The sequence below is a fragment of the Daktulosphaira vitifoliae genome, unplaced genomic scaffold, assembly GCF_025091365.1.
Source record: "Daktulosphaira vitifoliae isolate Bord-2020 unplaced genomic scaffold, ASM2509136v1 Scaffold_1, whole genome shotgun sequence".
Classification (NCBI taxonomy): domain Eukaryota; kingdom Metazoa; phylum Arthropoda; class Insecta; order Hemiptera; family Phylloxeridae; genus Daktulosphaira; species Daktulosphaira vitifoliae.
The window spans coordinates 78,837,191-78,851,508 of NW_026099572.1; the positions used below are offsets into that span (position 1 = coordinate 78,837,191).

Genomic DNA, 14,318 nt, shown 5'->3' on the forward strand with positions numbered 1-14,318 from the left:
TATGTCTTTATAGAATACCTATCTAAGTTCATATTTAAGACGAAATTTTTCTTAAAGAATTAAATTTGTTTTTATCATTATTTTTATTGTTTTTGAGTGTTTTAAAGTATTTTAATTTTAAAAAATCGCAGTAACATGAACTCAGTCATTTTATATATAACCAAGTGGACGTTTGTTTAGGATCCAAAATGGCTTTCATGTTATTTATATTTATTATTATTTTATTTATTTAGGAATATCATATATATACTGCAATATTAGTTAAATTTGTTTTATTTCTATATTAGTTCTAGTTTTTTATAAACATTATAGTTTTAATTATATTAACATTATTTTTTAGTTAATTTAACTAAACATTTTTTAATATGAAAAAAAATCAATAAATGTGTTGTATTTTTACATATATCTTCAATTTGAATTATTGATATTATTATTTATATACATAGAGTATTCAGTAAGGAAACGGGTTTCTATTGTTTTCATTATTTGGAACAATTGACCTGTTTCCTTACTTACTGAACACTCTGTATATGTGTTTATATATATATATATATCCCGAGTAGCATTATTTTGGTTCACGGTCGGTTCAAGCGACCCACGAGTGCTGGGAGAGTTCTATGTTCAATAATGAACCGTGTAATTTTTTATAAGTTCCAGGAAAGTTCAGCGTTCAATAAATAACCGAACAATTTTTAGTAAGTGCTGGGACCGTTCAATGTTCAAAATAATTGTACGGATTCATCAAAGTTCTTTCATTATAATGAAAGAATCGTTGTAACGGTTATAGCCATTCAAATAGTTTTATTCACTTATATTGTTATTAAACATATTATCCCTTGATTAGTACATTAATAAAAAAAACTTTAAAATAATAGTTATAAATTATTTTCATTGAGACTATAGCGCAAATTTAACATACGAACTTTTGGCGGAATAACCAGACGTGTCAGTAACCGTTGACCAACAGCTTTAGTTCGCGCGATTTTTATTTGTTATTTAATTTTTACTGTGACATTTTTTCAAATTATCAACGATCGTTTTACTCTCTTTACAAATTATGTTTTGAGACATTCGCCATTTTCACAGCGACTAGATAACTTGTCAAGACTGCTCTTTATCCCTGTTCACTCTCACATATATATTTAACTGAAAAGTTCAATAAAATGTAAGTACATTTAATTTAAATTTAGGACTAAAATAATAAATAGTTATTTTAATTAATTTTAATAATAGCATATATTATTTTTTTAAAAGATAATCATACATTTTAGTAACTACATTTATTGTAATTGTAATAGATACAAGTGGTAAATTATATATTAAATTTTCACATTTTGTATTATGATTAATTATAATTATAATGCAAAATTATTTATTTTAATAAAGTACTATCGTTAGTTATGTTGTTATGAAGTTATTAACAGATACCTCAAGATTTTCCATGAGCTTAAAATGTTTTTAATCATATATCATTGTCGTTATCATCATATCCTAAGCCTTTATCCCAACTATTTGGGGTCAGCTCTAGCTTATTTTAGATCTTCTTATTTATTGATACATGTGATACAAATTACTTCTGTATTTTAATATTTAAAATGGTGCATTTTATATATTTCTCAAAATTGTATACATTGAAATACCATCTCTTAAAAAACTGTTGATTTTTAATGAAAATCCCTCTATTGTACTACTCAATAATTTAAATTTATCAAACATTTTAAGTTAAAAAGAATTGCATCTATTTGAATGAAAATTATATTTCAATAATTCAAATTTTAAATAAATGAAAAGTATAAAGGTTTTCACCGTTTAACAATTAACAGGGTTTTACATTAAACAAGATTTTCATCAGACTCATTTTTGTAATTATTTGTAACCTTTATACCATTAAATCAACAAGATTTTTATACAAATCAACCTATAAAAGGCACATTTTAATCTATGAGGAACAGGCTTACATGTAGCCTAAATAATTTTAAGATATAAATAAAACTATTCACAGTAGTTTCCCAAAACAGAAATCTATATACCTAAGTTGTCTAAAATACCCAATATCCAAAACACAATTATTTTATAACTTAAATAATAACCAAAATAAAATACTTCTTATGAAATATCATGTTAATTTTACTTCACTATATCAAATAGTTACAATAAATAAATGTTGATGGATATCATGCTTTTTTAATTTCCAATATTTAAAAAATATGTCTTTTTTATAAGTATAATAAATATTTTACAAAGCATAGCCATGTACTTGATCAAACATTTGAATACTGTAACACTAAAAGGTTAATTTCTGTATAGTTTATTAACTGAACTTTATGTGTTGGCGCTTAATTGTAAATTGATATAACTCAATAAACATTTTTGAACATTGAGTTCATATTAACCGGAAGTGCAATAACTAATAATAATTTATCATTTACACAAAAATATTTGAACTCCCTATATTCTTTCTTCTCCAGAAATCTGAATAAATATCTATTGACATTTATGAAATAACTTTAAAACTTTATACTCTATTGTATTAAAATATTTTTATTTAAAATAATAAAAAATAATAAATATAATATATTTACTATTATATAATAGTAAATTATAAAATTTTTTATACCCAAAGCATAGTTGTTAATTATTTTTATATAATTTATTAATTTTTTATAGGTATATTATTTTAAATAAAATTATTCTTTGGGAGCATGTTTTATTTAACTTGAAAGGTTGTTCTATTGAAGTATTCTTATCTTCCCTTCTTATTTATATTATTTGGGATACAATTACTAGAGCCTATATTAATACTGGTAAGATACCAACTATTTTAATAATGATTGATCTATAATTGTAACATTGTATATTCATAAAAATAATAATAATAATATTATTATTTTTATGAATATATATATATATATATAATTTAATTTATTATAATTGATGAGTTATTGTTTTTTTTTCTTTCCAGAAAAATGTTTTGTTGCTTAAAGTGGGTACCATTAAAAGTTTCAGTGCATATACGAGAACAGCATTTGATTTTTGTATGACAAGAGAAATGGCCGCAAATTTTAGTTTTTGTGACAACACCAAACAAGCTTTTAATAAGCTTCACATTTTTTAGGTAATTCGTGGTATGAACATTAAACTGTAATAAAAATGCAAATTGAATATGTTAATATATTGGTAGCGCCTTAGTAAATCAAACTAAGTCTGGAAGACTAATTTTGAAACTACAAAGAAAAAATAACTTTTTAATTTATACTACATTTTTCATAGAAAAACTTGAATGATTTTGGGGTGTCGTGTGTACAGATCATGCTATGTTGGTTAAAATGCTGTCATTGAAGAAGCCATAAGGTTTCAAACAATATAAAGATTGTTGGTGTAAATCCCAAACAGACTTACTTCTTTTTATTACAGAGAAAAAATACTGGTTATATCATAGTATAATTAGTATTTTTATTCTTTTCTAAATAGCAGTTAAAAAATCATTGTATAAAAAGAAATGAAGATGATGCTACAACCTGTATACAGGAGTGATCCTAGTAGTAAATTTTATGGGGGTGTGAAGTGAATATTGCCGACAAAGTACTTTCATGGATACAAAATTCTACAAATTATTTTAAAAATGCCGTCTTATGATTTTAATAAACTTTGGGGTTCCCCACACTCTTCTATGAAATAGTCCCTTCTATACAACATGTTTTGCCTGTGCTCCGTCCATCTGTTGTATAGATATACTACATGTTCAATAAATAAAGAAAAACAAGCCAATTGTTACGAATAATGGGAATCCTTTATCCTTAATTTTTGAATCCTTGTATGTTCTATACAAATATATTTACTAGTTATTATATGTACTAATGTTTGTTTATTTTTTATTTTTTAGATGCTATGTCTGGCTAAATCATAATACCTGAACACGAAAGAACATTTAACAAAATAATAGCTAATATTTTAAAGCATTCTGGTAATAAAGCATCACAGCAATAAAATCCTTTTTTTTTTTATTATTCAATCAACATTTCATTTTTTTGTAAATGATTTTTAAAATTTATTCACTTAGATTATTTCGCAGTTTTTTTATTAATAGTGAAAACAAAGTATAGCATTTAGGAAACGAAATAAAAACAGTAAAAAAAAAAACATGGTAATTTTATGCCATTTTATTGAATGCTACTTATATGTTTTACTTCTTTTGTTGTACTTATGGCAATGATTTTCTTTTATTCAATTTCATGGAAATTAAATTAAAATTACTAATTGTTTTTATAACCACAGTAATATTTTTTGTTATATCAACTATTGCAATTTCACAATTTACTAATACTGTACTAATATTAACTATATATTTCTTGTCTAAACTCTATAACACCTTAGTGATTAATTTATTATGATAAAATATTTTTATTGGATTTTTTTGGTATATATTGTACAACAATAAATCAAACTGAGTTACAGTAAATAAATTGCTGACATTGCTAACATCATTATTTTTATTTAAAATTAACTATTGTTATTAATTTATATTAATTATTATCAAATTGTATGAATGGATTGTTTACTAATTATCATTTAATATAAAATAAACCTAAAATTCGAAGGTTAACTATTTTATTTTATATTTACATATAATATATTTTATTTTATTTTATACATTGTGTATATAGTAATACAATTTATTATTTTAAAATTATAAAATGTTTGAATATTTACAAAACCTATACATTTAATTTAAAATACCGTAACTGCTAATGAACTAATGAACTCTTAATGAATCGTCGTAGAGCTTGCTTTTATTGAACTAATGAACGATTATTGAACTGTTATCGAGGGTTTTATAGTTGAACCGAGGGACGGTCTTTGAACTCTTTCTGAACTTTTGTAGAACTCGGTTCACCCCATGTTAAAATCCGTATTCAAATCTCATTTTGAACCGTGCTGTGAACGGGTTTTGAACTGAGTTCAGCACCGTTGTTACTATATTAAATGAACCCAGTATGAACTCGAATTGCTACTCGGGATATATTTAAGAACTATTATGATGAATCTCATATTAAAAGGCAACCAGCTTAATGTAAACCTCCCTGGAACTGTAGTTAGGCATTTTTTCTAATTATTTACNTCCCTGGAACTGTAGTTAGGCATTTTTTCTAATTATTTACATCTATATCAAACAAAAATAATTTTTATTATTATATTTTTGTATTTTTTAAATGTATTTAAAATAAAATTACGTGTGTTAATAATTCTTTTATTAATATAAAAAAAAAAAAAAATTTATTTTGTAAAAATGAATGAAATTAAAGGAGCACTTAGGGCAAGTATTTACACCCTTTGCAATTGTCTTAAGTATAAGATAAGTAGGATTTAATAATACATTTATTATCGTGCTAATTCTTTTTTTCATATAAATCTACAGTTTAAACTCTCGTCTGTGAGTAATTGAATACATATTTTAATTCCGTAACCTTATCATGTATCAAAATATGAGTGTGATATCATTATATCGTTATCTATTTACTACATTGATTTCTTATTTTTAAAAAATGAGTATATTGATCAACTCTTAATTTTTTCAAATATTAATTACACTACTGAATTTTTGAAATTTATATAATGCAAAAATTAACTATTTCAAGTTATCTTAATCAATTACAGACATTTTAGAACCTATAATGCATCCAGATTTGTCACCTCATTTACACACCGATGAATGTAATGATATAACATTAGAATTTATGAATTGTAATGTTGAAGTGAGTAATACATATACAAAATATTAAAAATATGTCATGAAAAAAACATCTAAGTGTTAAATTGTTCAATAGGTAACTTTGATACTTTTTCCAAAAATTAAATAAAATTGTAACATATACAATAAGAATAACAATATATTAAGAGGACAGAATTAGAATTATTGTATCATATCCTTCTTTAGCATATTACCCTTTATATATTTTTTGAAACATATTTATTCTCTGGTTGATTTTAATTAATTGTAATAATTTCAAACAGTTACTGTTATGATTCTTGAATATTAATTAGGAACTTATTAACTTTGATTTCTAATAAGTTAAACATTTTTAATGGTTTTTTAATAAGTAATTATTTTATTTGTTCAAATAATATTTTAATATAGATTATATTAAAATTAAAAAATAGACTAAATATTCTTTCATCCTCAAAATGTGCTAAAGTCTTTAGTTTATAATCAATGGTTGGCAAATTACCGACAATTCTTACACAGGTCAAGTTGTATCAAGTTAATATATTTTTTTGAAATATTTATGGTTTAAAAATATTTTAATCAACTTAGATTATATGTATTGTTTTATAATGATTAATTTGATTCTCAATATTTTTTTTCAGCACAAATTTTCAAGATTTTTTGGAAGATGTGATAAGGTGTATGATCGAATGGTACATTGCTTCCATTTAGAGGTATTGATTATTTATTGTTGAATAATATAAAAATGATACTCTTTTTATTTTATAATCATAGTAAAAATTTATTTTAATTCTTTACTGGCCATGATGAAGAAAATATTTTTAATTTTATGTATAAAGTATTGCTGATAAACAACTATGTATTCATACATGAAATTCATGCAATTTCTTTCAACATTTTTTTTAATTTTCTAAATTCTACATAAACTGATAAAATTATTTGCTACAATCTAAATTATCGGACTATTAGAACAAATATTAATTTTCAAATTTTTATAGTTTGAACCTTTTATCCAAGTACAACAGAAATATCAGTATACTAATCTCTCTCTATTTAAGCACCATTAATATTATTTTTATTTTATATATTTTAGCGTAAAGCTAAACAACTTCATAACAATGAAAATGCAATTAAACGTCAAGATTTTGTTAGACAAAAAATTCTAGAAGAAATGCGTCAAGATAGAGAAAGGGTCTTATAAATTAAATATGCCTATTGTAATTAAACAAAATGTTAGGAACAGTTAAATATATATTAACAATTATATAAATTATAGACTAGTAATTTATTTCCATAAAACATTTAGGAACCCAAATTAAACATTAAAAAAAAAGTTAACATTTGGTAACAGTTATTTTATGACTATTTGTCGAAGAGGAGACTTGTGCTTTCATTTTCATTTTCCTTGTTAGACTTCTTTAATAATGTACTAAATGCAATTCCCAGGAACAAAATCCAACCAATATGGTTATTTGATTTAAATTTTTTAGCACAATCAGCTGAATTTTTGATATCCAATGAATAAATCTAATAAAAAAAAAATTATATAAAATTAAAAACATTATTAATTTAAAAACTAAAAAATATTAAACTCAAAAGCCACAAAAAATTACTGAAAAGTCACGTATATTATTATTATTATTTTTTTGTGGCTTTTGAGTTTAATATTTTTAATATAGTTTTATTTTTATTTAATTAATTAGCCACAAGTGATTAATTTTTATTATAAAAAAAATTCTTTGTATAATTGATTTTGAATAAAACTCATTTTATTTTTAATGCCAGACTATATGAATACTATTTCAATTTAATTTTAAAAAATTAAGTTTTTTTATTGATATGAAAATATTGTAGTGTATTACACTAAGTATTCTCTTGGAATGAAGAAAAAAATTTATTAAATGAATTAATAATCAGATATTTTTGTTACATTAAATCTCAAAAACATGTTTTTTATAAACTTGTTTTTATAAGAGTATAAAATACCACAAGAATTTTTTCAAAAAGAAAGTATAATTTTAACAAGATTTTGAGCAATAATTTAGTACTCTTGTAGAGGCTGTATAGAATACAAGTTATAACATTGCCAATGATACTGAATTCCATCTATAATTTGTGCAATGGTTATATATACCACAATTGATAACATGAAGTAACATTATCAATCAACCGATCACCTGTTGTGTTCACAACACATATCACCGTAGATTTTTAATGCTAGTTTTTATTTTACTTGTAAAATAATTTTGGAATACATAATAACTTTTTTTTGTGAAATTGTTTTTTATTAAGTATTGCCTATAGTGTTATTTTATTTAGTCTTTCTTGTGATATTTTATAATGATTTGTGATTTTTAATTGAAAATATTATTGAGATTTATGTTGAAAAAGTTGTATATTGTGATCATTATATTAATTGTACACTGTCTCATAGTTATAGGAGTGGCTAGCCAGTTGCAATTTATTGTGAGTACATTATTATCAATTGAATTAAGTGTCTAGTTTTTGTTTTTTATTATTGTGAATTATCCAACAGATTTAGTTTTTTTGTTTAGTTATTAAGTTATATTTATTCCATCACTAGCATTGAAATAAGCGAAGTGACAGTTATAATGGCCTTGTATACATTTAATTAATAGTCAAGAGTCAGAAGGTTAATTGTTGTTTTATATAGAGGGTGAATTTTAATTCTAATAATTTATTACTTCTGTTATTTGTTCAATGTTTTTAAGAAATTATAGTTTTATTAGTGTTAGTGAATTATTATTATTCAGTTGTCATTTTTATATTAGTTAATAATGAATTTGTTTTTAGAAATTATAGTAAATATTTTTATACAGTTGTTATTAGAAGCGAGTTGAAAGTTGTACATAGTATTGAAAAAGTTATATATATTTATTATTGAAGTTTATTTTTGTTGATATTTTTCAGAGTTAATATTTATTTATTATTTTGAGCCAAAGGAACTATTTTGGATTTTTTTATAATTTATTTATTTTGTTGATGAGTCAAAAGGGCTAAACTTATACTATTGTTTCATTGAAAATATTATAAGTAATTATTATAGAAGCTACAGTTATTTGTTTATTATAATAGTTTTTAAGGATTATACACCTACATTTTCTACATACACATATTTGAACACTACATATATCACTGATTTTGCGTAGGCAACCTCTCTTACCTCCAGTGATTCTATTTACATACATTCCACTATACACCAACAGGTTGGTCGGTCCTTAAGTTGTATATCAAGACTCTGAGTTACAGTTTAAAAGGCTTGGTGATCGGGTAAATTATTTACCATCTATTATTCCCAGCCTAAAGAGCTCCAAGAAAATACAGTCCTGCCATACTACAACTAAATCATTGTTCAGGAATCATACCTGATTCCACATATGGCCACCAGATGCCAGTATTGCCAGATAATAAGGCCATGTTTGGCCTGTGAGAAGACCACATGATATGAAATTACTGAGAGATACGCCAGCAAATGAACTTAACCATACTTTACTTTTATTTCCAAAAAGAACAGCTGTTGATTTAATATTATGAATTTTATCATCTTTTTGATCCTGTAAAATATATGTCATCAGTTGTTTAATTTTTTATCAATTTTATTATTTTTGAATTTATTACTTGAAATCCATAAATAGTATCATAAAAAAGAGTCCACGCGATACCAGCTGTATAAAGTGGCAAACAAGCTGTTAAATCGATAGAAGAATGTATAGCAGCCCAACCAAGAAGAGCACCCCAATTGAAAGTAAGGCCTAACACAAATTGAGGCCAGTAAGTTATACGCTTCATGAGAGGATAAATAGTCACTAACACTGAAATGGAATGATAATTGAATTATAAAATTTAAATTAATAATAAATAATAAATTCAATAATAGAACCAAACCAAATAATTTTTTAAAGAGTTTACGCAAGATATGAATAAAATACAGGGTATATTCATAACAAGACTAATAAAATTTTAACTCGTCAAAATTAAATAAATAAAACTTTGATTCCAAAAATGAATTTCTCAATATAATTAGAATTGAATCTAGTAAAGAAAAAAAATTAGTGTCAATAAATGTTTAATTTTTATTTAGTAATTATTTATAAAAAACTAACATTCAAAAAAATTATTTGTATGAAGCAAAAGTATAAGTAACACAACTAAATTTGTTTAAATGTAAGTAAATTTAGAATTTTGCATGGCTTACTTAAAGAACTGGCACCAAACATTATGGTAAATAAATTGAGTTGTAATAATATAACAAGACTTATTCCTAATTGGCCTGCAAGAAAAACCCAAGCATCAAACATGCTTAAAGATTTTATCACAAGGGGTCGATTTTTTGTTCTTTCTACCTAAAAATATAATTTAATAATAATTGCAAATATATAATTAAAAATATAACAATATAATAATAAAATATTGTAGAAATTATATTAAATAAATCGAGCAAAACCTTAATAACCAATATTTTTATTGATATTAATTATTTAGTACATTTTCAATGTTTATTTAAGATGAAACTAACAATTCATAAAATGCGTAAATAATTGAAAACAGATAAAACAAATTTGATAATTTTTTATTTAAAATGTTTATTAATGAAGTAAATATTTAAGTAAGTATTTCACTAATTTAAATTATTATTACTTGAGTAAGCAGGCTCATAGTTAAAAACAGATAAAGGAGGATAACCAAGTAGAATATAATCTATTAAACTAAATATATGGGTTAACTGATATAACATATAAAATATTTTTATAAATAATTAATAAGATATTATTTAACTAACAATTACATAACTCTAATACCTTAGAAATATATCATAAAAAATTAAAAAAACAAGACTCTTCATTGACAAATTGAGTGATTTTAATCTCTAATTGTTTAAATAATTAAACAACTAGTAAATAATTATTGATAGTATACAAAGATCATATCTAATAGAAACTATTTAACGTCAAACTATCAGATAATAAAGAATTTTTTTTAATAAATACAACAGCAAAAATTTGAAGAAAAAAAAAACCATTTTCAAGAAAATAAAAGTACAAAAATAATAATGATGAAAAACAAATTGAGAATGAAAATTCCAGATCCTAGTATTATCATTAACTAATAACAATTTTTTTCCTAATCAAATTTTTAGAACACCACATACTTTTTTATCAATATCTTTATCCAACATATCATTGATTGTACAACCAGCTCCTCGCATCATGATTGCTCCTAGTCCAAAAAGTCCCAGCATTTCAAAATTTGGAAGTTCGCCAGCTCCTGAAGCTAGTGCAATACTCCATGTACAAGGCCAATATAAAAGAAGCCAACCTAAGTTGATTTATAATAAATTAGTTATAGTTAATGTGACCAAATGGATTTTCTCACCAGTTGGCTTAGAAAACCGCATCAATTCTAAATAAGGATAAATAGTACTCATCAAATGACTCTTTGGCTGTTCAATGGGTTTCCCTTGTTGATGAATAAATAGCTTATTGTTTACTGAACAACATCGCATTAGCAATATATTATCCAGGTGAAACAGTTGGGTTGGATACCCATATATTTTCTTTTTTTTGGTAGACAAAGTTTTAAAAAATGCACAACAACCTGACAATTGAAGTTTACCACCAACACGCTTGGAATATATCTGAATTAAGTATATTAGAATTAATAAAAAAATGTTAACAATAATATTTCAACTTAAATATATTTACATGTAACATGACTCCAAAAATATTAAAAATTAAAATCCATAACTTTTTGCACAACTATATAACTAAAAACGAGTAATAGATAATCAGGAATAGTTAGTCAAATTATAATTATCAAGGATGACTTCCAATAATCAAATATGTATAATAAAAAATTATTGACTTAGAAAAATTCATTCCGGTAAAACGTTAATTGGTTATAATTGATAATGATACTGATAAATTACATAACTGACAAATGTAAGATAAACTTGAAAATTATTTAATAAGTATTCCAAGGTGGATTCATAAGTAAATCCATCTTGCGGTGTCCTCTATGATATCTTATAGGAAATTACAATTTTTTTTAATAACAACTGATCCTTAGGTTTTTTATCAATAAAGTAGAGGATATGAACACTACAGTTCTGTGGTTATGAAATTACATTGTAAATTTGTAGTACTAAATTAACCCAATGGATATCGCTGTAAAGCACTCTTAGTATTAAACTTATACTTTAAGACATATTTTCATAGTGTTGTAGTGGCATGTTAAAACACAACAATATTATATAAAATAACTACTCATTTTAATTTCTAAAAAAAAAAAACATATTTTTTTATAAATACACATTCTGAACATAGTTGCAATTTATATAATAAATAAATATTACCAGTAACTAACGTCTATTGTTTTGACATGGAAATCTTGCAATTAAAGGGAAACGATTTTTCTTAAGTATTCTGATTCTTCCAGATTCAAATGGGATGTGATGAATAGGATTACCTCTATTGTATGGAGATGCCTGTACCTTAAACTTGTTACGGTATGCTCAGGTCAAACCTCTCTGATCCCATTTAAACTTAGAGAAGACGCTTGCAAGTTTGAAGAAGAATTGTTCTTTTAATGTAACGTAAATAAATAGATAATCCATTTGTTGATTAGCTTGAGAATTAATGACTTATTGTCAGAATGAACTGTCTTTTTTTTATTTATTAAAATTACGAAACCCAGATAAAGAATATATATGTTTTTTAATTTACAGTTTTGTATATCCATAAATAATAAATTTAAAATGTTACTATTATTTTAATATTTAAATCATATTTAGGACTTTTTAAAGAAACTTGAGTTTGTGCTTCGATTAATATTTGTTACTAAATTTATGTCTTAAAGGGCAAGAGTACAGATTAATGTAAATTAAACAAAGTAAAACATTACAAATCTATAAATATTACTGAAATATGTTTTTTTTTTGTGTTTATGGATCAAATTTTTAGTTGCTATCGAATTAGTATTGTCCAACAATACGTTAAAATATCACGAATTTACCTAGTTGAAGTTATCATAACCATAATTTTAAAAAATGCTCTCGTTCTCTGTAAATAAAGAAAAATTCCCAAGAAACTACAAATTTTAAAATCAGTCAATTTTGATATTTGTCAAACCATGTATGAATTAAAACAAAAATATTTTATTAATAATATTTAATATAATATCTTTAGTATTATAAAATAAAAAAGGCATATTATCCCCCTTTTATTGAACATTTTTTTTTTTTTTTTGAAAATTTAATATTTTGCATACACATAAGAGTTCAAAACAGTAAAATTTGTGTATACTCAAATAATATGGATAAAGACAAAATGTTAAGAAATTAAATGATAATAATACAATACTTATATACCAAATAATAAGGTATTTTGGTATTGTATTTTAATTATATATTATTTTTTAAAAATAATAAAAGTGTAATATTAACAGTATTATTGTGTAATGAGCTACAAATCGTATTTAACGAAGTTTTAGGCATTAACATATAAATAAATGATATGTAAATGATACTTATCTGTAGTCTTAATTCGCCTCTGATAACCCATGAAGTTTTTTAAATTTGAATAATTCATATCTATTTTAAAAATTATAATCCATCGATTGAATTCAATTTTGTAGTTATTTTAAAAACAATGTCACTAGTTTGTTTTTAACTTACAAGATTAAGAAAAAAATTGAAGCTGCTACATACATTTTACTTATACAATACTTTCGCATGAAAAAAGAAGTATTAAAAAACTTAATCGTATTTGGTATTATAAACATAATGAATTCAAAACTAGAATGATGATAGGGATTTATACAGTTATCTTAGGAGTAAAGAAAAAGATTAAATTTGTTCAGATAACGAACGGGAGGAAGATCTAGTTTCCTTTTTTAGAATACTTTGATAGACTTTAAAATTAATATTTATAATTGTTAAAATGGCAATAACTGCCAATCATTTTAGAATTATGTTTGGAAAGTTTCAGATTTGAATCATAGCCAGGTTTCAACATAGCTGATAATTAACACTGAACTATGGTGTCTCCTGCTGCTTTCATAAGTATTTCAGAAATAATAACTTTTTCTATTCAATTTAAACCATACCGTGAAAACAAATTTATTTGACTTTATTCATAGATTATATAGATTCCTCTGGTTAATTTTTAATTGTGATGAGAAATCCAAATTTGTGTTACTAAAATTAATTTTGACTTTGCAAGCGATACACATAATTTCAAATTGTTAATAGAACCTATTTTAGTAAAAAAATGTCATTCAGAATTTGAAGAAGGCTACACTAAAATATATAATGTGGACGAAATTGTTCTATTTTATCAATCAACTATACAATATAAAACACAATTATGTAGTAAATGATTATAATATAACTTATAAAAATATTACAAACTGCTTTAATTATTCATATAATTATCAAATGTTGTGTAACAATAAATTGTTTATTTCAATAGGTAGGCCCTAATTTGTTCATACAAAGGTCATTAAAGAAAAATCAGTCTTAATCTTAACAAATTATAATATATGTATGATAATTTTTTTTTTTAATACTCAATAT

The 14,318-nt window shown here is 23.6% G+C and overlaps 2 protein-coding genes and 1 long non-coding RNA gene across 5 annotated transcripts; 2 read left to right on the plus strand and 1 right to left on the minus strand.

The window, feature by feature from the left end:
- The first annotated feature begins 361 nt into the window (after positions 1-361).
- LOC126896702 (uncharacterized) lies at positions 362-5,087 on the plus strand. 2 transcript variants are annotated; one of them, XR_007701904.1, is made up of 4 exons: positions 362-1,165; positions 2,668-2,804; positions 2,963-3,115; positions 3,884-5,087. It is a non-coding gene; the product is annotated as an uncharacterized LOC126896702 (long non-coding RNA). The 2 variants fall into 2 exon arrangements; XR_007701903.1 differs by lacking the exon at positions 2,668-2,804 and having other exon boundaries at positions 429-1,165; positions 3,884-5,086.
- A 431-nt stretch (positions 5,088-5,518) lies between these two features.
- On the plus strand, positions 5,519-6,998 carry LOC126896700 (COX assembly mitochondrial protein 2 homolog). Its single transcript, XM_050669675.1, has 3 exons — positions 5,519-5,753; positions 6,367-6,438; positions 6,819-6,998. Exons 1-3 carry the CDS (start codon positions 5,673-5,675, stop codon positions 6,924-6,926), a joined length of 261 nt encoding a protein of 86 aa, XP_050525632.1. The 5' UTR covers positions 5,519-5,672; the 3' UTR covers positions 6,927-6,998.
- A 4-nt stretch (positions 6,999-7,002) lies between these two features.
- On the minus strand, positions 7,003-11,823 carry LOC126896686 (4-hydroxybenzoate polyprenyltransferase, mitochondrial-like). Of its 2 annotated transcripts, none has more exons than XM_050669653.1 (7): positions 11,449-11,820; positions 11,120-11,381; positions 10,896-11,062; positions 9,942-10,089; positions 9,365-9,558; positions 9,112-9,300; positions 7,003-7,252 (listed from the first exon to the last, which is right to left on the minus strand). In XM_050669653.1, exons 1-7 carry the CDS (start codon positions 11,455-11,457, stop codon positions 7,088-7,090), a joined length of 1,134 nt encoding a protein of 377 aa, XP_050525610.1. In that variant the 5' UTR covers positions 11,458-11,820; the 3' UTR covers positions 7,003-7,087. The 2 variants fall into 2 exon arrangements, 1 of the variants encoding a protein (XP_050525610.1); XR_007701901.1 differs by having other exon boundaries at positions 7,103-7,252; positions 9,030-9,300; positions 11,449-11,823.
- Between the last annotated feature and the right edge of the window lie 2,495 nt (positions 11,824-14,318).